This window comes from Prosopis cineraria, unplaced genomic scaffold (genome assembly GCF_029017545.1).
Source record: "Prosopis cineraria cultivar Desert tree isolate PC_DT_omini unplaced genomic scaffold, ASM2901754v1 PC2, whole genome shotgun sequence".
NCBI lineage: Eukaryota > Viridiplantae > Streptophyta > Magnoliopsida > Fabales > Fabaceae > Prosopis > Prosopis cineraria.
The window spans coordinates 5,312,242-5,335,215 of NW_026555333.1; the positions used below are offsets into that span (position 1 = coordinate 5,312,242).

The following is a 22,974-nucleotide window of genomic DNA, read 5'->3' on the forward strand; positions in this document are numbered from 1 at the left end:
TCAAACAGTGAAATCTGCTTTGGAAACCTTCCCTTCTTGACTCAGAGCAGTTCCACCACCACCTTGTGTTCCATCACTTCCGGTAGCCACCTCTAGATGTGGAGGCACTACCCCACCCCAAGCTGCTGGAGCCGTAATGAAGACCTGCCTTCCAGCATCTTTGTAAACCATCAGTGGGTACCCGGTAGGCTCTCCTACCTCAACCTTTGGCTGTGCTATTCCACTAGCTTCGACACTGTTAGCCCCAATTCTAGACTATGAATGTGGATATGAAAGCGATGCCAGTGGTACTCCATGGTAGAACTCACTTGTTTGGGCCGTTCTCGGGACTCGATAGCATGGCTGACCAACAGTTCCAGTCACGGCTCGCAAAGTGGTCGCATGATACATTATGACTGGGGTTGCAATGAGATACAACGGCTGATCAGTAACAGTTACAAGGGCTGCTAATGAATAACCAGCACTTGTCATGAGTCTTTCAGGCAAATAAACTGTCACCGATCTCGCTATTGATACCGGAGCTGGAACAATATGAACAGGCGGCGCTTTCAGTTTCTTCAGATTTCTCTGAGAGTTATAGTCCATGGATTTATTAACTGTGCCATTGTCTTCATCGCCTGTTGGTTGGACTTGGTCATTCTTTTCCCAATGCAATCTCTGTGACTCCTCGATCTGTATCTGGATCTCAACTGGTGATTCCGTCGGTTCTCCAACGACGTTTCGATCTTCTGATCCACGATCCGTTCCCATAGGAGAACCATTTGTCTCTGCAGGCGGAATGGCAGACGCAGGAGGAGGAACAAAATCAGGTAATTTCGTGGCTGGAACAATTGAATATCTGTAATCCAATCCAGACAAAAAATCTAAATTCGCAGCCGATGCAGCCACAGAAGTTGAAGTGCCCTTGACATGTGGAATGTGCACGAAATTGAGTGCGTCTATAAACCGCTGCTGCTCTGATTTTAAATCGTTTGACTCAAAACTTGTCAGAGCCAAAGGTTTTGGTGGAAAAAGGAACAGCCTCAACCTAGCGGGCTTCACCGACTCACGTTGAGAGAGATCATATTCGATCAACATGTGCTCTAAATCCTCATCGTTAGTAACCAAAATCAAAGCATCAAGATCTTCTCTAAGAAGTTGGTACTTGATGAAAACATCAGCATTGCAGAGAGAAGAGAGCTTCGCCGTCATAGCCGAGAGCTTAGCGTTGCGATCAACGGCCATGATCTTGGTATCACCACCGACATAAGCAAGCTGATTATCGTGGGTCCTAAATTGGATATTTCCACCGTAGCTACACATGAATTTAACTTTGTGATTGTTGTTGGTGGTTGTGGTGAAAAAAGGATCGTCCATCGATGTATTCTCGTTGTCGACTTCTTGAGAGTAAGGTGAGGAGTGGCGGGAATCAGGGTGGGAAGCGAGGGAATGATTCTCCATTACTAGGGTTTTAAGAATTAAATCAGGTTTCAGGGACTTAAGGGCTAGGGTTTGAAGAAATTGAATGTAATGAGACTATGAGAGGTCTTGGAGGGGTGTGAGGATTGGTGATACAGTGTTGTTTTGGGTGTAAAGAAGCATCCTCCCCCGCATTGAATCGTGGATGTGAATATGTATGGAGTGAAATATTGGGTGAATCGTGTTTATTGATTTTAGTTATTTTTGTACTAGTTTTTTCTTCCTATCAATTATCAATCATTTAAAAACACTTAAATAATTAGGAAAATCTTCAGTTTTATTTTTTCGGTAAAATAAGATCTTTAATTTTATTTCTCTCCAAAATATTTCCTTTCTAGTGATGCTTCCAAATATAACTAATACATCTTATAAATGAATAAATAGGTAAAAAAGGAAAAATTAGAACAGGTATCTCTATATGATTATTCCATTATTGGTTTGCGATTAAAAGTTGAAATAGAAATATGGCAGTATCTACAACGCCATCGCATCAAATATAATGAGAATAAAATAGAGCCAATAATGACATTATTTTACTATCTCAGATTTCTTTGTCAGCAGCCGCAGGAATTCTTGTGACCAAATATTTGATTTCTTTTGTCAATCAGATCAACTTGTATTAGTATTTCTGTGTTTATGCATTCCCAACAAGACTGATAAGTTTCATACAGAATAGAAAAAATTACGGAGATGTCCTTGTTCTCCTCTGAATTCGGTTGATATTTCAACATAGGAAAGTTCACGTCTCAGAAAAACTGAAAGGCCCCTGTTTGGTTTGGACCTTTTCCTCCTCTCTTCAATTGCGTTTCTTCATCACAAACTCACATATAATTAACAGCCAACATGTAGCGAAGACCTGCTACATTTAAACCTATAATGTAACGCAATTAATACCCTTCAGTTCAATAGTTTACACCTATGAAGAGGTGACACAACTGCTTCTCGATCTTCATTTCTCAAGGTTTACTTTATAAAATCAACATCCATAAGCTTGATACGAAACGACCAAGACACTTCCCAGTCCCAGGCCACTTATCGCGGTCTGTGGGATATTACTACCCTATCACATCACGACGTACTCATTTCACAAGCAAGAAGTTCCCAACAAGAAGTGCTTTTTCACTAACCCAGCGTTTCTATGAGAAAAGAGATCACTGCTTCCAGACGTTACAAGCACGAACGAAATATGGCTCTACACATGTGCATGCACGAGTCCCTTTTAAAAATAGTCTTTTATCTAAAGAACCACGTTTAAAGCTTTATGCTCTATTTCTAATACAATACACTAGAAGCTAAGCCACCCCTCGCCGCTCCCATTCAATAAACTAGTGATGTGAAACCCAAAATTGTCTGATTGTCACTCACTGAACAAAACAGTTTGGTCCAATCAGTTAAATTAATTTGACATTTAAATCGGGTTGACCCGGATGGTTTTAAGAAAATCAACTTTGACCCGAAAAACTGGAGCTAGTCAACCCAATTCAAAACCAAATAATTAAAAAAAAATTGGTTAAGTCTTTTATATTTGCGATTTCTCTTCTTTAATCTCTAATTTCCTTCTGTCTTCTCTTCTCTAATCTTTCATCTCTCCATCATGGCCCAAGCTCAATATCTGACTTCTCCTCCAACTCTAATGATCCAGCTTTTGGTATTGAGATTAGAAGCTCGTGAATCGTGACATAATAGTGTGCCTTCAGCTCCAGTGTTTTCCTTTAATATCATAAGCTTGTGCCTACATGCCTCTGTCTCCAACTCTAGCAGTCCAGGCATCTAACTTTCGGCATCAAGATTCCAAACACCATAGACAAATTAATATTTTATTTATATATTTGTATATATAAATATTATTTTTTATTTAATTTTTATGTTATCGGTTTGACTGTTAGTCTAACCAATTGAACCATAAAAATCGCAATCCATTATTCTTTTTGGTTCGATATCTAGTTTGAGTTTCAAAACACTGCAATAAACTCATTCAAGATCAAATCCTTGTATTTATATATTAATTAATTTATGAGGCTAAAGTATACTTTTAATCCTCTAACTTTATATAAAGTTATTTTAATTTGATCATTTAATTTTGTAAAGTATCTTTTTGGTCTTGAACCCTAATATTGTGAGTTTCAAATGATTTTTTTATCTCAATCATTATTATTTTAAAAAAATTAAAATTAATATGTCAATATTTGAGAATATTTTATCAATATTTAAAAGTTTAATGTAAAAATTTATTGAGAGAAAACTAACAGTGTTAAAGTTAAAAGATTAAAAAAATATTTTATAAAATTAAAGGATTAAAATAAAATATTATATAAAGTTAAAGAATTAAATATATCTTTTTTTAATTCATTAATAATTGCTCCTCTCGGCATCGCTAACTAATAATAACAATTAACAACACAACCAAAAAATCTTGGCCTTGACCAGCGACGGCTAAGTTGATTAACAGTCTTGAATTACGAGAGTGAAAAAAAAGGCCTATCTTTCCTGGAAAAAGAGTCAATTAACAGTACGATTGGGTAGTATCAATTTATAAAGATTTCCTCGAAACCTTTTCTGATTTTATTTACTTGAAATAAAAATATTTTTATTTCTTCGTCAATGGATTTCAGGATCAAATAGAGTTGTCATCATAATTTTCACATGTTAATAGAATATTAATTAGAAATTAGCTTTGAATAATAACCACAAATACAAATTGGTGTTAACATCAAGTTCAAAATCAAACATTTTTAGCAGTAACAGTTCTTTGCAATAAATTAGAGTCAGTAATTCGGACCAAATTCAATGGGCCAACCTAAACCCACCCAAAAAAGTTAGGGTTGGGCTTAGTTATATGAACTTTTTTAAAAGGGAGATACTTTAAGCCCGATCTAAATAAGCTCGACTCAAATAGGCTCAACCATTGAAATTTTCATCTACATATTTATCTAGAATTAGTAACTTTAACCAAGCCCAACAGTTCAGCCTAAATCCGGCCAAAAAAAGTTAGAGCCGGTCTTGACTATATGGGTTTTTTTATGAGTGTAGAATGTTTCGAGCCTAAACCTAAATAAACCTGCTTGCTCGAATTATCGACCCTACAATAAATGTTAAGATCATGGATATATACTACGACTTGTGTTTTAAAATGATGGCCTAGTTTGAAGATTTCATATAATTATTATCTGTCTAAAAATTTATAAATTATTTCTAACATATTTTACCTAGATCAAGAAAAATCATAAAATTCATTTTGTCTAAAAAATTAATAATTTACCAACTTTGCTCTTATTAAAGATACTTACTTTAACAATATATATTTTTCTCTCCAATATTCAATAGAGGGTAAATAAAAAAATTTGTGATAAAAATTTAATGAGGTATATAAATAAGACAAAAAAAAGGACCAAAGGGTCATTATATAAAATAAATACATCACATAAAAGCGAAAGTATGTATTATTTATTTATTAACTATTTATTAATTAGTAATGAGTCATTATATATAAAAGGATTAATGAGCAAATAAAACCTTGAACTATTGCTCAAAAGTCATCACAAACCCTAAACTCTTAAAATATATAAAATAAATCCTAAATTTTTAAATTCATAGCAAAATAAACCTTGACAATTAACTTTTTAACATTGTTTCTGTCTACGCAGGTACTGTTCAGGATTTATTTTCCTGAATTTAACCCTGACAGTTACTGTACCCATGTGGACAGTAACAATTTTAAAAAAGGTTAATGGTCAGGGTTTATTTTTTTATGAATTTAAAAGTTTAGAGTTTATTTTACATATTTAAGAATTTAGGGTCTAGTGCAATTTTTAAGCAAGAGTTTAGAGTTCTATTTGCTTATTAACCCTATATAAAATTAATGATAAACAAGCAAATTACCTCTAAAACTCTAGGTCAAGTAGCACCAAAGACCCTAAACTCATTTTTTTCTAAAAGTTATTCTCTCAACTTAAAAAAAAAAAGGTGCAATTTAACCCTTGTCATTAACAAAAATTATAATAAAAGACCTAAAAGCTACACTGTTTTGAAAAGTTAAGGAACAATTTGCATAATAAATAAATTTAAGATCTATGGTATTATTGAATTTAAAATTCAAGGGATAATTTACTCATTTATCCTAAAATTAAATCGTATAGTAGTTATATACTTTTATTGTTTATTAGAACATTATTTTTAAAAAGATTTTTTGTCTTGAAAAAATATTTTCCATCTAATATGCCATAAACATTTTTAGTTAATTAATACATGAATGTATTGTAATTATAAGGGAAAATTGGTGAAAAGGGCCAGGTTGGAAGCTAAATTATGCCTGAAGACCAAAGTGCATTAAGGGACCAATGTTATATTTTATTCAGAAAATGATGAAGGAAATGGATGAAAATACCTTTTGTTCTTGCGATAAAACATTCCAGTGAATTTGAGATGATTTTCGGTGACCCTCCTCCTCTAAGCCATTGTCTTCCTTACTTTGCCATTTCACTTCCATCCCCATCGATCACTCTCAAACTCGCCTTCACCCAAATTAATTTTGTCTAATAATTGCTCTCTTATTTGTATGTGTTTAATTTTACAACTTTTGCAAACGTGCTACAGTTGCTTTTGAGACCTCATCCACTGACAGGCGACTCCGTCTATCTTCACTTCTGGTTTTGGATGAAGCAATTTTGCTGTTATCTCACTTGAAGTGTGTTCCATGGTCTCCCACAATCGGGTGATCTCAGTCTCTTCATCCTCCTCCCTTTTCTTAGCTCCCTCAAATTTCAACTCAAGGTGCTTGTTTCATCTCAAATCTAATTATATTCTTGCTTTTTGTACACCTCTCAAGAGAAATGAGATCCAATGCAGAGAAACTTGCCTGTAAATTTTGTACTTTTTTACATGTAATCCTTAATGTTTACATGTAATCAAGAGGTGTTAACACTTACCCACAAAATTGTGCTTTCACAATGATAGTTGCTTTAGTTATCTGAAGTTGGTTTCTATACTTAAAAAGACTTTTGCTAGCTTCTAGTAGAATGTGTATTGGAAGAGTCATTGCAGACTATATAATCTTTGAAGAGTTGTTTAGAAAACCAAGAAGTTAATGCGAGGTCCATTTATGCATTTTGGTGAACTGAAAAGGATATACTTTTGACACATTTATCTTTCAGTGTTAATGAGAAAATTTCAATATTGTTGGAAGAAGATTTGAGAATGATTATCTTCACTCTGTTAAATAAACTATACTGATGAAGTTTGAAACCTATTGAATATGACCAACTAATTGATGAATTCCATTCAATGATGCAATTAATTTGAACTCAGGTTCCAAGAATTTTAAGCATGGTTCTATATAATTGTCCATTTCATGACTTATTTTCTTATGATAATTCCATTACGAGAAAGATAATGAAATTTTTTTTTTGGATTTAACTAGAGAATTTTGGCACACTCTATCCCCCATCGATTATTTAGCAGTAAATGAACTGGTTATGTCCTCTTATGATGTTCTTCTACCTTCTTTGTTAGCTTCTAAGGACTATGCTATCATTTTTATAAAGACGAAAATCTATAAACTTTAGAATACAAACGAGTTTACATATATTTAAAGAGTTTACATGTATACATGCAATATGAGATTACTTAGTTATAATTTATTGAACAGGCACCCCTTACTGAGTAGTTGGTGTTTAGAGCATGTATGATACCATTACTTCTCTATGAAGGACTCAAAATATACATTGTTATACTTCTTTGCCCTGTATTCTTTAGCTCGGGTAAGTGAATACATTTCTACATGAAAAGATGTATATTTATTTGGGACACTTTATGAAGCAGCATTTTCTGTATGACACATAATAAGTAGCCTTTTGGCATTCAATTGTTGAAATGTTATCAAAAGAAGAGATTAAGCACCCATTAATGTTATCTTAGGCATTCATATAATGGCTTGCTTCTATCTTTAATTAGACCACAAGGATGAAGTTCATCATTCATTTTATGAAAGCTATGAGTGTTGTCTTTATTATTAGAATGTTCATGATCTATTGCAAGACCAATCAGAATAAATTTGCATCCACTGTCAAACACATATTTACACAACTTCAATAGCATTGTCCAAAGTTACTATGCATGGAAATAATTTAGACTTATGAAAACTATATATATTTTGGCTTGCACTTGCATAAAGGGCCAATAAAGGTTTTAGTAGCTTACATCCCTTGAAAAATTTTCACTTTTAATCTTGACTGACAATGATGCTATTTCATTTTAATCTTGATTGATAATGATCCAATTTCATTTTCTTATGAAAATGAAAATTATCATTCAAGTGATATTCAAAACAAAACATTTATTTGCCTTACTCCTTACATATTATATTTCAATAACGGTTGTAATTGATAGATGTAGGGCCAAAAATAGTGGAAATGAGATATTTTCTTATAATATATGCTTCAAAATAAAGTATTTGAATATGGAAAGCTATATGTCCTAGAGACCTATAAAGGAATATAACAGAGACAATGTTCAATATCTTTATCTTTTGTTCAATTTAAGTAAGACAATGCAATGAGCAATTTTCTTTGTTTCCCTTCTTAAATGTTGAGTATGTTTTTATTATAATGTTTGATATTACATTACTTTACAATATCCCTTATGCTAATATTCATTTTACCATTTTAGTGCAAAGAGTAGATTGCTAGAAGAAGGGTTGCACCCTTACAGAAGTACCTTAAAATAAAAGTAATAAGTTTGGGAATTGGTAACACTACTAAACCCATTCCATTTTGAAGAAACATCTTATACCTGAATGCAGTATGACACGAATGACCCACTTGTGATGGCTATTAATTTCTATTTCAGGCATAATGTTTTAGACGTATTAAAGCATAAAGTTCCATATAAAGATGAGAAAAAATAAGTTCAAGTAAAGAAGCTTTTGTAAATTTAACTTATGCATATCATAACTTAAGTCAACTATAAGGAAATGTTGATTAAGAGATTTTTTTGAAATATTGAATAAAATTATGATTATACTTTAAAGTGTACTTATTTGTTTTTTTCTTTGTATAGGATAAGATGTAATTTAAGATGGGCATAATATTGTTCTTAAGCTCCCATGGTATATTTTTTGATACGGGGTGCCCTATAGTCTTTATTTATCATATTCATTGTACTTAACAGAAAAATAAATCAAATCTAATAGAATTAATGTTTTTTCATTTAAATTATTATTGTTCATTCTTGCTTTTCACATTTACTTGTTTTCTCGGGACAATTTAGTTGTTCTCAACGTTACATTATTGAATCCACATTTTTTACAGGTTAACATGGCTTGCTCTATGATGTATAATACTTAAAACAAAGAGAAATTATTGAGTGTTCTCTTATTTATTTTTTTATATAGGGCATGAAGTAGTTTAATATAGGCATGATGCTGTTCTTACTCTCTATAATATATTTTTTGATTTGGGGGTACTGGAATTAAAGATTGCAAGGATTTTGGCTTAAGGTGTAAGGGTTTTAGCTTGGATGTAAAAAGTATGGCTTGGTTACAAGGCTTTTGGCTTAAGGTGTATGTGTTATGGCTTAGGGTGCAAAGGGTATGGCTTGGGTGCAAGAGGTCAGATCTAGTTTAGAGTGTAAAGCTTCTAGTTTAGTCATTTTCATATAATTTACAGTCATTTTCACGTAATTTAAGGGCATTCACATTGATTTACATGCAATCCATAGACATTTTCATGTAATTATGGGGGATTGACAGGAGCGGCTCTTTATATGTTTGATTTACATGTAATCCTTTAAAGATTACGTGTAAATTATTCCTCAGGCATGTTCATGAATTTTTCTCCTCATCGATTTACATGTAATTAATGGTAGTTTATATGTAAATTTGAGGCACTAGCAGGGGCATCTTCTTTGTGTAATTGATTTACATGTAATTCGTTAGAGATTACATATAAATTTTTCCTCAAGCATGCTTGTGAATTTTTTTTCATATTGATTTACATGCAATCCATAGTCATTTTCATGTAATTGTAGGGGATTGACAGGGGTGTGCTTTTTATGTATTTGATTTGCATATAATCCATAGGATATTACATGTAATTATCAAAATTAGAAGCCTTTTATCCCAAGCCAGAGGCCTTGTACCCAAGCAAGAAGCCTTGTACCTCAAGCTAAAAGCTTTGCATTCAAGCCAGAAGCTTTGCACCTCAAGCCAAAAGCTTTGCATTCAAGCCAAAACCTTTGCACCTTAAGGCAAAATCCTTACATCCTCTAATTATTGAATTTACATGTAATCCTTGATGTTTACATGTAATCAAGAGGTGTTGACACTTTTCGACGACCTGCCGATTGAAGCTCCGATAGGTGCATTGTCACCTGCAAGAACTCCGATGATTAGAGCTTTGGCGAACAAATTTTGCGCCTTTTTGAAAAAAAAAATTAACACATAGGGCATTCCGGTCATTTATTTAAATTATTTAATGAATAAAATATAAGCCTTGGTTCTTCAATTGTATTTGGTCCTTGAGACTATTTTTTTTTTCAATAAAATCTTTTTTACTAATTTTCCCTAATTATAATACGATATAATTTAAGTAAATGTTCCCCTGGTGCCCACCCTTATCAGCTTTTTGTCAGTCTTTAAAAAAAAAAAAATTAAAAAGGTGTGGTCTCACAGACACAGAGTAAATGGGATCGGCCGAAAAAACAAGTAAACAACAGAGGACGAGGGGAACCATCCAGGCCCATACTGAACACGACGTCGTTGGATTCAGCATCAACTATATCAACGATCCCACACAGAATTGAATGTGGGTTTAGTCCCAGCGACGGAGCTTTTCCAGCAATGGTGAAAGCAGTAGTTGGAGAAGATGCTCAACTCAAACTGGTTGAGGATCGTCTCAGCCAATCTGCTCTTCCTGCTGAGGTACTCATTGCCTTTTCATATGCACTTGTTTGGTCTGTGAAATTTTACATCACGGATTCTATTTCAGTTTCATTCTTTGCCTCTTTCTTTCATTTGCAGGTGGGCCTAGTGATAGGCAAGCTGAGTTCCACTCTGGACCGAGGATTCGTGTTGGATTTGATTCCGACCCCGCAAAATGATTCTAACGAACCTGCTTGTGCCATCATGGATAGCTCCAAGGACGACAAGAGAAAGAGCTCCAAGTCCAAATCTCTGGTCAACGATTCTTCCTCACTTTTCATCGATATGGATTGGGTCGCTGAACACGCTCGCCAGGTTCGTTAATATAGTTCGGTTAATCAGGAAGTTTGCTGACAAGACTTCACGCCGTGATCTCTTGATTATGTTGCTCGTGGAAGTGACGAGGGTGGAATTTCAGGTGTCTAGAATGCTTGTTGGCGGCATAAAGGTGGTTGGCATATACATTTGGGTTAGTGAGAGTGCATTCAAGAATTCAACCGTGGTGCTTTGCCAGGTATCATGCTTTATTCATTTGAATGTAGCTTAGTTCGACAATGAAGTTTTTGAATAGTGGTATTGGCGGGTGTATCTGTGTTGTTCTGTAGAATTATAACTAATATCAATGGAACACATTCCCTTGCTCTCTTTCAGACAGTGAAGGGAGTTGCTGAGGCGGCATCTAGTTTGTGGACTGACTGGGATGAAAGGCTGCTTCTTCACATTTGTTATAGCCCAAGGAGGTGAGCCAAACTTTAATAGCTTGTTATGTCCTAAATGGCATCATTTAGCTGATCTACCCTTTGACACAATTCTCATGGTGCTTGTGAGTGCAGGTGGAACTGCCGAAATTGCTCACTATCTTCAAATATTACATCAAGTAGTTTAAGGCCTTGTGATTTTAAAATGGGAAAAGTCTTGAGTTCCCTTCAAATGTTTAGGTGTATGTACAACTTCAACCTCAGGTAAAATTTTAATTTTTCAATATTGATAAATTCTAACTTTGGTGACATTTGACTATCTTCTTATCTAGTAATCTACTATATCAATGTTATTTGAAGATAGGTCAGGTATTAATATGTGGTAAATATGAAACCCAAAGTTTTGCCCCCAAAAAAAAAAACAAAGAAAAGGACAGAAAAGAATAGAAAAGAAACCCAAAGTTCTTGAAACGCAAATAGCATTGCCGTGTTGTGCCCTTGATTGAGTGTGAACACATGGCTACACCCAAGTTTTGGATTTAAATTTAAGACTAAACGCCCCACAACCAATTTACTTTTGACCGCACTGAATCAGTTCGTGACATCTCTTAAATCTTTTTAAATAATTCTAGGACCAAGTGATTTCCATTGCTTGGGCTCTTCATAACCCCCTTGTCATCACTACCTCTCTTCTCCACTACTCCCCCATGACCTCTACCAGTGTCGTAGTTGCTTCTTTGTCCTTTACTTTGCCTCTCCTAGGTTAAGTTTTTTTGGCAGGTGACACTTGGATCAACTGGCCCATCCTGTACATATCCTGAAAGAGAAACCATATCCTTGATAATTGGAAATAACATATGTAAAATAATGTCTTCAAGGCTTTGGAAGGTGAATATAAACAACCAACCAAAAAGAAAGAAAGAGAGGCAGGGGAGATCATGAGCATAGAAGCTAAGCAATGTACTCTGGATATGGCCCCTCCTTGAAGCAGATGTGTTGGCTGTCTTGGCTGGTTGTTTTGTGATCATGCAGAGTCTCATAACCTGGCCTAAATTTCCAAGCACTTGTTGTTGTTGTAGTCATTGAGATGGTTGGTTCTTGGTAGTGAGCACAAGTTTCTGAAAAAGTTGAAGTTCTCATATATGATATATGTTTTGCCAGATTGCCCATATTTCATGAAAATGCCTCAAAGTTTCAGACAGTGAGTGATGCTCTTCATCGTGCTATATCTATTCATGCCAAAGAGCTTAAAGATGCAAAGGCCTTGATTGATGGTGGATTGGTAACTACACTACTCTTTTTTACCCCTTTTCCTCCATCCGTCTTAGTTATTTGAATTGTAATTATTATATACTAAGCATCATTCATATGTAATATTCCATTGTGTTATCGCTTTTTTAATAGGATCTTATTTCTTCCTTTCTATAAATATAGGTTGTTGATAACGAGCAATGGTCATCAGGTGGTGTGCATGAAGTTGAATTGCTTCTACCATTTATGAACAATTCTCCAGTTGAAGGTAAGTTTATCTATAATCATATTATAATCTATTGATTTAATTTCTATATTTCTGGTTGTTCTAATAGTTCCATAGCTAACATTAATGGTATGTTATAAAGCATGCAGCCAAAGAGACGTACTTGGTATTCTTTACTTTAGTGGTTCGATATGTTCTTTTGCATACCTGAATTCAAAAGAGCCAATTTCACAAGCCATCACTGATGTAAAGGTAATCAATAGCAGTCCATGTTTATTCTACTCATCATTTTACTGTGAATCAAAGGAATACTTGAGGAAGTTATAGAAGAGGATCTTATAGTAAATGTTGTCTTTCAAAAGTTAGTTGTTCTGTGGTCGATAAATCCCAATGGTATTGTGTGATCTGTGTAGTTGACCTTTTTTAATAGGATAAGGCTTCTTCTTGTTGTTGTTGTATGAGGTTGGCTGATGTTGTACCTTCTTCTTGTGAAACTCATAGTATATTGTAAACCCTATGTATTATTATGTGACATATTAATAGTTTGCAATTTTGTAGCACATTTTGGCAGTGATGAAAGGTCCTTATAAAACTACTGACTTACCTATTTTAACAATGAGGCCTTTGAGCAATGAATTGCTTAATCTTCTTCAGATTGCACTAACTTGGGTCCCTTGTTTTTGTCCTCTTACATCCTGATCACGATTCTTTGCACAGGGAGATATCATCATGAGTTTGCAAAGTAGGTTGGATATTATCTGTGATGAAGCAGAGGATGATTCAGGTTCTAATCCTGATGATAGCACGGAAGCAAGTGATGAGATATCAACTGAAAAAACTGTTGCCAAACTAATTTTGCAATTACTAAGGTCCGTGACTCATAATGTTGATATATTTGACCCTAGGATATATTACAATGTTGCTTGGTGAGAAAACTTTACCAATGATATGTGTATGTTCTCAATGTAACGCTATCAAATGATGCCTTTTCAATCTATCCCTTCAACTGTTGTGATGTGTGCTTGGCTTAGCAGTGGCTGGCATGGATCATTTCTTGCTTGTTTTGTAAGGTTATTGCATTTGATGACCTGATAAGACTTGCTCACTGAATTATGTATTTCAATTGCAGGAAGGATGCATTCCATTTTTCTTTTATGCATTACTAACCCATTATATAGATAACGACTACTCTATACATAGTGTGTGTTGCAATGTGGTTCAATCTTAGGGTTAGGGTCGTCTGGAAGGCATATGGTCTATGCAAGAAAAGTCTTATTTTATTTGTTTACCTTAAATACTGATGGAGCACATGACAGTTGATTCTTGACATCTTCTAGCTGAAACATTTGTTTACTTGGAATTATTGGATGATTCAGTCATTTGTGAAGCTTTAACTATATTCACTTAACTGTGCACCCTAATAGTACATGTTAGACACTGGCAACCTGGATAGGTTGTGGCTTAATTATGATTAGCTAGGATTTATTCATTTGGAGAGGCTGTTGCGATGTTCAATATATTTAACACACACTGCTACTGTTCTTTTTATACCTCATTTAAATTGTCCGCTGATGTTTTTCTACTTGTATAGCAGTGAATTTATTAATTATTCATCCGAAATTAATATTCTTGATCTTCATTAGAGAAAAAGGATATATGAATTCATTATAAGACATTTCATTATTTTTGGCTGTCAATGCTATATGATTTTTGACTGTGACTATAATTATCACGCTTTCATCAGAAACAGAAAAGGATGCAGCCTTCCACTTCCTAGAAGGGTATTTGCACCTTGGCTAGCAGGGATTTATGTATGTGACTACTTGCAGCCATCTGAGACAGTTGAGGTTTGTTCTCTTCCACATTGAGGTAGTAGAAATTTGTTTTACAAATAATTTGCATGTGCCTCTCGTTTATTCTTACATGTTTACACGGGGATTTGGCATGGGTTTCACTGTTGAAGGGTGTTCTGATTGAGGGTCATGGAAATATATTTTCCAATGTCGTTCGTACCCACAAAGAAAAGCAAAGGAAAATAATAGTGTTGCACCGGTTTCATTGCTTAGCTGCTGACTTGCGTTCATGCCTTGGTTTGCACATTTGGCTAGGGATACTGCCCCCTTATCCAGAAAAAAACTAAAAGAAAAGACCAAAAGAAAAGAAAAACCATCTCAGTAAATGTTTAGTATTGTTACACATTAGTTTTAAGACTACATGCTACATACACTGCTATTTTGTATTTAAATTACTGTTATCTTGTAACCTATATGAGCCTTTTACTCAATATAATGCAGAGGCTATGCTTATTCTTCCCCCCCCCCCCGGGGGGAAAAGTTTCCTTTAAGAAAATGTTTATAGTTCATGTGATATTCTGATTCGTGTTTTGCATGGTTCCTAAGGTGTTAAGAGATCACTGTACAGAGCTATTATCCGTGAAATCTCCAGCTGATGACTCGACGATTTTGGAGCCAGAAAAAGAAGCCTCAGCCCTTATAAGTAAATCTTTCTGGGATATAGCTGTGCCGTTTGGTCTGGCTATTCAACACTTGGGTGAAAATGAGGGCAGCATTGAAGACAGAGGAGAGCGTTCAAGTAAATCTTCAAAGCCAGTTAGCATTAATGTTGTGTCTGCGGCTCTTATCCTTAGCCTCGCAATCGTGATTGGTTTTGCCATCTTGGTGCTAAAGGGTTGACACGTCAATAAACATCGAATCTCTGTGTCTCGATTTATTTCTAAACTTGTGATGGGAGAATATGTTTGACGAATCCAAGCCAGAAACAGGTATTTTCTCAGTGTTACAGCTAGTTGTTATTCATGTATATTTGGTTATCCTTCAGAATAAAAATGTATGCTGCCGGAAAAATTAGGGAGACTAGAATCAAAAAAATACAAGAGGAGGCCTGCATTTGGATTAAGCAAGGCCTGCATTTGGATTAAGCAAATGTTATTTTTCAATTTTTTTTTATAATGAAAGGCCATTATAATATTTGGAAAATAGTTCTGTCTGTCAATTGCAGTGCAGTCAATGTGATTTTGATTCTGAGTAGCATTTCAAAATCGTGAGTTCATCCACTTTTAATGTGAAAACACAGATACTTGTGAGATCAGTTGAAACCCACCGTATTCAGCTTATAAGTCTAGGAACGCTTGTTGGAGTTGTTCTTCGATGGGATGGCCAGAACGATTTCCAGCAAGGTGTAACTACCCCCAGCCCTACAAAATAAATAAATAAAAGCCATGCATTTTATTGTGAATGTATAGTCCAGCATATTTATTCTTAACGCATAAAGATTGTAACCATCTTATAAAAAGACAATCTTGGAGTTGATGTTTCTGAATCAATCCCCATCCGTTATCTTTAAATTTTGGCACCTAGATTTCCAATTTCCTAGACATTTTTCCTATAAACGTAATTAATGCATTAGGTATCAGAAGTAAATTAAATTATGTATGTTGGCACGTTGCCATTCAGAAAAATTAATGGGCCGGTCCATTCCCTTGATTTTTCTCGTCAGCTACATCACTGGGAAGGTCAAGGCCATGAGGAATCTTGCCAGGATAGTTTGTACTTGACTCGTCTGATCCAATCAAACTGCAGAGGTAAAACTCAAAATAATGAATTTTCTGCATTAACAGCATGGATAACTAATGTGTTCTGCATGCAAAATGCTCACCCTCTGTCAACGATAATCACTGAACGCAGCTCGCAATTAGCAAAACTGCAAAACAAATAAGGAGAGTTTTCATTTAATCCTAAATAATGAAAATTTAAAAGATTTAGGTGTTGAAAATAAATTGCCCCGGGTAAAACACTTCCATCATGTTATCTTTCATTTTTTTCTTCAATGTAAATGATTAATTTTTAACAGCACCGTCAAGAATTTTATTAATGTTACCAATTCGCCAGGTAGGACTTTCCTCATGTGAAGTCTCTTCTTTATCTTTCATTTTTTTTTCTTCAATGTAAATGATTAATTTTTAACAGCACCGTGAAGAATTTTATTAAGTAATTTTATTAAGTAAACCCTCGTATATTTAAACAAGTTAATCCAATTAAGAAATACCCAAGTTACAGATATAGAGTTCAGAGACTTGCCCAAGCATATCTGCTTTCTAAATAAACACATCCGGAAAGTATTAGTAATTGCCAGATGAGTATCTTGACCTATCACAGTAGAATAGAAGTTGAAGATTCTTCCTTTTTTCTCTTTTCATTTCCTAAGGATTGGAATTGTATAGACTTAGGAAAATCATATTTATCAATTACTTTTTCGAATGTACATGTCAAAACCTGTAACAATCTTCAGCCATTATTTCCAAAGGAATACTTACTGTTTGCATAGTTCGCTCTTCACAGTTGGATGGCAGTCATTTCCAAAAGCGCTTAGGGCATGAAATAGAAAACCACTGTGAGAAACAATAGCTATCTCCTTCTCTTTACGAGTCCATAACCTGCACCAATAAGGAAATCAGGGAGAGGAAAAAAAGTCAGACCCTTGGTTATGGCCATTTCCGGCCTTTGATGGATAACGCCCACATAATTGCCTGGAACATAATTTACTCATTGGAGATAAAAAGAAGAAAAATGCGAGATCCATCCAAAATAGTACATCTTGGTGCCATCCTCCAAATACTTAAAATCTATGCAGCTAAGAATCACGGGTCAACTACATGCATTCCAGGATTGTGCTTAAACTTGAATTGCAGAAATAAGGGACCACTACAATCATAACGACATGGCGAGGCCTCTTTGGTAAGCTATGCTATGACTTAATGAAAATTTTGATGTTCTTGATTACCACATAAATAGACAAGAAACGTGGATTGGAATTTGAAACACACTCACCATTTCAAAAGCTTTAGTCCTCTAGCAGCAACTTCAGCATTCTCCTCTCTACTGTCAGGTGTCCACAAAATGTCCTCGTCACTTTCTATCTAAAACGAATTTAAATAAAGTATGAACACAATCCAACCAAATTTCAATTACCTACAACCAATTTAAGCATCAGAAAGAACTTAGTCATAGTAGCTCTCGTTCACAATATGAGAAATCAATCAAGATATAAATCACCTACCAGTGAAAAGTTAATTGCAGGAAACATATCCCGGTACTCATGAATACTTCTTCTCTTATCACAAGGATGAACTCCCTGGTTTACAAAAATAAAACATGACAGAAATGTAACGGATGTTTAAGCCACATGAAATTCCAAACAGGGGAAATGAACAGATTTACATGGCAAACTTTTAATCTTCTTTCTCTTCATCATAATTGGCAACCATAAATATCTCTTCTCATATAACAAGGATGGATTCCCTGAGTTGCAAAAATAAAGCTTGGCATAAATTTAATGGAATTAGATGCCAAATGAAAACTTAGTACGCTAAACTTTTAATCTTCTTCCTCCGCATCATAGTTAAATTTTGTCACCAACCACAAACAAGTCCATAGGCCACATAATTGCAGAAACAAAGCACTGTACTAATTTTATGAACAGAAAGAGCTGGTCGAAAGCACTTGTGATGCAGCGTATAAGCTAAAACAAAAGAGAGGGAGTGGGGAGCTGACCACACCTCATCCTAATCCTACTCTGAACCACCCAAGACCAAGGACAAGACTGGCCAAACCCAGTCAAAGGATGGGTTCGAAAAAGCAGCAGATGAGCTAAGTTAACAGGGCACCGCATGATAAGTCAGGCAGTCAGCCCTGGAATATGAGAACTAGTGATGCGAAGTCAATTTCATGAAGGCAAACAATAACTGGGCCGAAGTTGGCATTGACATGTATGAGCTTATATTCGATTCCGCAAGAAGCAGAGAATTCAAGATGAGCAGGTAGAAGATATACAAGTTATGAATTAAATTAAGGTAGTTTGTCTAGTAGATTTCCCAATCACTAATGTTGTTCACTCCTGAAGCTTTTCAGATACAAAAAGAAGCAAAGCAGACAGATAGGAACAAAAAGAATCTAAGAAAGCAAAGAAGAGGTTGGTGTTAATTACTAGTAGTTAACAAAATACACAGAGCTATGCAATCTTTATCAAGCAGAATTTAGATTACCAACATCACATACCAAATGCTCCCGGCAAAGCTCAACTGCTATAAATGGAGGGGAATTCAGACTAGAAATTGCAGCACGTCCACTGTGTCCCACATTATCCTTCATCAGAGGAGGTGCATCAATCCCGTCAGTGTATGCTTCACCACCAAAGACTCCTGCTGCTGTTTGCATGGTCCTGAAATGCAGTAGTTAGCAATTTTAACTTAAAATGTCTTCCAACTATTTTATCCACTAATGTGCAAAATATTAATAAGCACAACAAAAAACAGAGTACGCATAATGGGTTACGAACTGCTGAAGGGACAAATTCCTACCAAGAATCTTATTATAAATAACCTCCAAGATAATAATTAGAGTGCATGATAGAATGAGTTGTTCACAAAAATATCGTTTCCAGATATTATCTCTCTTTCAAGAAAGAAAACGAATCAGAAAGCATCACTCACGCATAGTACGCAGATGTTCCAAACTAAAAAATAAGTGGAAGACATCAGATTGATAGATATCAGACAAATGCTAAGTATAGACACACACATGACAGACCAATAGACAAAAATAGAGGTATCAAACTCAGTTTTCTTCTAGAGTCCCTACCAAAAAGAGAATGAGAAAACTCTCTCTCAAAAACATGAGAAGCTCTCTTTCTCTTTCTAAGAAAGTCACTTTCTTATCTATCAACCGTAACTAAAATTACCTTCCTTCACATTTTCCCTTTTCTCGAAGCTTTTTTCCAACTACCGAATGCAAACCTAATTCCAAGATCATATTTCCGTCATGTTATCTTAACAGTTATCTGATGCAATCTACCTTCCATGGTTTCTAATTATCTGTACATCAATTTTACACTTTCATGGTGAAAGGCATCGAGATTCCATTTTCCAACTTACATTGCTGAAGAGTATCATAATCCGGAATGGTTTATAAATCTTTAAGAAAGGCCATTACCAATTATACAGTAACAGAAGCAACAGATCTGTACAAAGAGAGCGTCATACAAGTCCTAACAGGAATCCCAATTAATAAAGTCATACCTTAACAAGGGGGAAGAAATCACTAATTCAATTTTCTTGGAAAGACCACATGCTTGAACATGCGCCCGCAGATTATCAACCTGTTATGGGGCACAAGTAACAAATATTTGACTATGAATATTTATGTTCCCTCCTGTAAATAACAAACTAGAATTTTATGCCAGGACACATCCTTGTCGACATAATATTTATTTTCCCTCCTGTAAATAAAATTACGGCAATATATGGCTATGATACCTATTTTCCACTGAAAGAATGAAACGTCTTTCTTATTTATGGTTGAAAACACTTCCTAAAGGAATTCCATTCAACACAAAATCCATCTTCAAATGCTTGATAAGATAACATTTAATGATTTGAGATTACCTGCTTCCAGCCAAGAGGGGTTAGCTGTGCATCAAAATAATCATAAGACAAGTATGCTTCGTGGTTTTTTTCTCCTGCTACATTGTGAATCCCTTGTGCATGTCTAACCTGTGTAGCAGCTTAAATAAGACATTACTACTCTTCAGGGGAAAAAAAAAGGATGACATTAAGATGACAGCTAGTTTCAAATTTTCAAGCTAATGTAATTTTGTCCACATCAAACTACTTTTAACGCCATTTCCACTTTGTTGTAAGAAATATTTTTAGTTTGAAATACCATCTTATATTCGGTTTGAAAAGCCATCTCATATTTTCAGTCAGAATTATATTTGAACACGTTGATATTTGAACGTGATATTATATCAATGCTTTAAAGAAAGGGAATAGTAAGCTTCAATAGATAAAGGAGGCCACGAACCAGGTGAAGAGTTTTACAACGATGCAATGGGTAGATACTTTGACCTTCGTTGGCATCCATATCTGCAGTGACAAAAAATGACATCCAACAATTAAAGGTGACTATATCAATAGTGTCAAAGCAAGACTTCACGTCCACATTACATTTACATACCTTGAACGTTAGCAGGATAGCTCTACAAGCAAGAAACTAAATAGACGCACTAGTTGGCAAATACAGAAGCGAGATTAATTAAACACTACATAATGTGCGTACAAAAGACAAAGATACAGCAAACTGTTGCAAGCCTAAAAAGAGAACATAAATCAATTTAAAGTAAGCAAAGGAGAAGATGCTATTCAGCATACTCGGGCATATGCTACAAAGACAGAGGACAGCACCAATATTTGCATATAAGAATTGCTCCAATCCTCGTATAATATAATAATATCTGATCGTGTAAGTTGAGCAGACAAAGGCTGAAAACGACATTTTATTAGGAGAAATGTGTCTGTTTAATTGTTCTTCGATCAAAACTAAAACCTAAAACGGTGGTTCTCCTAACTACATGCGTCAGCGTTGTATACACGCCGAAACGACGAAGAGTACAAATTCCAGCAATCGCCATTTTTCGCAAATGGAACATTCAAAATCGAGGAACGTAGGGAAACTGTTTGAGCATAATCAATCGAGAATCCACTGTTTATGTTCTCCTTCCGCGTCAACAAAATAACCGGACCAATAGCACCAGCGCATTTATACGGAATGGAAAACGAACCATTCCTCGGACAGTCATTCAGCATCACAAACACTAATCCTTATATGGAAAAACATCAAATCACCGGATCAACTTAAAACGGGTCAAGATTTAATCCGAAACTGAGGTACCTGGAATCACCAATCGAAACAATCACACGACGTCACAAATGGAAGTAAGCATCTTCTGGCAAAGTGGCCAACAAGATCAACGATTAAAAAAAAAAAAAAAAACGGGGGCCACGTTCATGAGAATTCTCATAGCAGAAAATAACATCAGAAGAGGATGGAGAAAGAAAAGGGATGGAACATGGGAAGAGTACCTGAGCGAGAAGACAAGCAAAGAATAGAAGAAGAACGTTTTGGAGGTGGTGAGGAGCGAAACTCTGAAATGGTGGTGAGGACAAGAGTGGGATTCAATAACATACGGTCAGGAGTATATATTGACATGGCGTGTACGGTGAGATGTGCTGCGTGCGTGCGCGAGAGAAAGAGTGAGAGAGAATAGTATAATCAAAAATCAATTTGACAAATAATTCGTGACCTCTCCCTTGCCCAGGCTTCGCCGTTCCGATCTAAATGTGCTTTTAGCTCGTAGAGAACGAGAAAGGGTACGTGTTTGGCTTCTCGTCTTATGCACATGGCCGATGCTCATCGTCGCAATGCTGAAGCAAGACCTTTCCCCTTTGCTTCGTGCACCGCAGTTCCCAACCTGGAGGAGTCTGACGTGGACCAATCATTTTTCGCTTCGTGCTCTCTTGTGCCGCTCACGTGACGTATTGTTGCGCCATCCGCCCAAGAACGTGTGAATGGCTTGGCCTTGGCTTGACTGAAAAATTATTAGTTTATTTTAACCCAAAAAGTTTACTTTTTAAGTACCTTGGTTTATTGTTGGTCCAAAAATAAAGTACCTTGGTTTTTTAGTTTATTTTATGTGATTAAGCGTTAACGAAAAATCATAAATACGAAATTATTTTTCTTCAAGGTTGGAGGAACAGAGAGTATTATAAGATATAACTGATAGTGGGGAAATCTAAGTTAACTCGCCCAGTAGAATTAACCAATAGTTAAACAAGTATTTCCTAGTTAAAATCAAAAAATTAAATATTTAAAAATATAAAATATTTTTAATATTTTAAGATATAATCATTACATTTTTAAAAAAATATTTTTTTATATTTATTGTAAAATGAAACACTCAATTATATTAGAATAAATATAAAAAGATAATATTAATTTAATAACAAATAATTATTTTACTAAAAAATGTGATTTGATTAAAAATATTTTATATTTTTAATGAAAAAAAATATCTTAATTGATTTAATAAAATATTTTATTCATAATCTATCTAATACAATTCATTTACAATTTTAATTATTAACATTTGAACCAATAATTTAACCAGTTAATGACTGGTCCTTCCTTTTTTATTTTTTAATTCTGTCCATATAATATTTTAGTGAAGTGCCGTTCAGCACGAGGATGGGATTTTTTTTTTTTTTAACTAAAAGCAGGGGAACAGGAACGGTGATTTTGTCATCTTGTGATCAGGATTCTCGGGAATATCCTATGGTGCTTGCAAGAGACAGCCTGGTATTCAAGGAGCATGGGAGGAAGAGTTTGCGCAGATTACTATGATCTATGAATTGATGACTTGCGGAGATTGCGTCCGTGAAATTAAAGTTTCAGGACAAGGTTTATGCTTTCTTTAAAAAAAAGAGTAATAATTTAAATAAAAAAAATTCTGAATATAAATATTAAGATATTATGTCAATATTTATTATCTCAAGTTTTTCAATGTCTTTTTATTTT

General features: G+C 34.9%; 3 protein-coding genes and 1 long non-coding RNA gene across 8 annotated transcripts; 1 reads left to right on the plus strand and 3 right to left on the minus strand.

Annotated features, from left to right (window-relative positions):
- Positions 1-1,440, minus strand: LOC129301980 (uncharacterized). The gene is made up of 2 exons (XM_054940632.1): positions 352-1,440; positions 1-255 (listed from the first exon to the last, which is right to left on the minus strand). The coding sequence occupies exons 1-2, from the start codon at positions 1,438-1,440 to the stop codon at positions 1-3; spliced, it is 1,344 nt and encodes a 447-aa protein (XP_054796607.1).
- An 8,755-nt stretch (positions 1,441-10,195) lies between these two features.
- On the plus strand, positions 10,196-16,050 carry LOC129303604 (uncharacterized). 3 transcript variants are annotated; one of them, XR_008591514.1, is made up of 12 exons: positions 10,202-10,372; positions 10,472-10,687; positions 10,791-10,886; positions 11,024-11,112; positions 11,206-11,334; positions 12,232-12,352; positions 12,505-12,589; positions 12,690-12,799; positions 13,265-13,416; positions 14,292-14,394; positions 14,947-15,329; positions 15,641-16,050. XR_008591514.1 is itself a non-coding variant. In XM_054943029.1 (11 exons), the coding sequence occupies exons 1-11, from the start codon at positions 10,292-10,294 to the stop codon at positions 15,238-15,240; spliced, it is 1,470 nt and encodes a 489-aa protein (XP_054799004.1). In that variant the 5' UTR covers positions 10,196-10,291; the 3' UTR covers positions 15,241-15,543. The 3 variants fall into 3 exon arrangements, 2 of the variants coding, with proteins under 2 accessions (XP_054799004.1, XP_054799003.1); XM_054943029.1 differs by lacking the exon at positions 15,641-16,050 and having other exon boundaries at positions 10,196-10,372; positions 14,298-14,394; positions 14,947-15,543; XM_054943028.1 differs by lacking the exon at positions 15,641-16,050 and having other exon boundaries at positions 10,204-10,372; positions 14,947-15,543.
- LOC129303611 (uncharacterized) lies at positions 11,561-13,315 on the minus strand. The gene is made up of 3 exons (XR_008591515.1): positions 13,152-13,315; positions 11,978-12,188; positions 11,561-11,887 (listed from the first exon to the last, which is right to left on the minus strand). It is a non-coding gene; the product is annotated as an uncharacterized LOC129303611 (long non-coding RNA).
- LOC129303606 (phosphoglycerate mutase-like protein 1) lies at positions 15,770-21,786 on the minus strand. Of its 3 annotated transcripts, XM_054943032.1 has the most exons (11): positions 21,483-21,557; positions 21,292-21,346; positions 20,425-20,486; positions 20,007-20,114; positions 19,641-19,720; positions 18,622-18,784; positions 17,624-17,698; positions 17,395-17,483; positions 16,881-17,000; positions 16,223-16,267; positions 15,770-16,140 (listed from the first exon to the last, which is right to left on the minus strand). In XM_054943032.1, the coding sequence occupies exons 3-11, from the start codon at positions 20,482-20,484 to the stop codon at positions 16,026-16,028; spliced, it is 855 nt and encodes a 284-aa protein (XP_054799007.1). In that variant the 5' UTR covers positions 20,485-20,486; positions 21,292-21,346; positions 21,483-21,557; the 3' UTR covers positions 15,770-16,025. The 3 variants fall into 3 exon arrangements, with proteins under 3 accessions (XP_054799007.1, XP_054799008.1, XP_054799006.1); XM_054943033.1 differs by lacking the exons at positions 21,292-21,346; positions 21,483-21,557 and adding an exon at positions 21,704-21,786; XM_054943031.1 differs by lacking the exon at positions 21,292-21,346 and having other exon boundaries at positions 21,483-21,697.
- Positions 21,787-22,974: the final 1,188 nt, after the last annotated feature.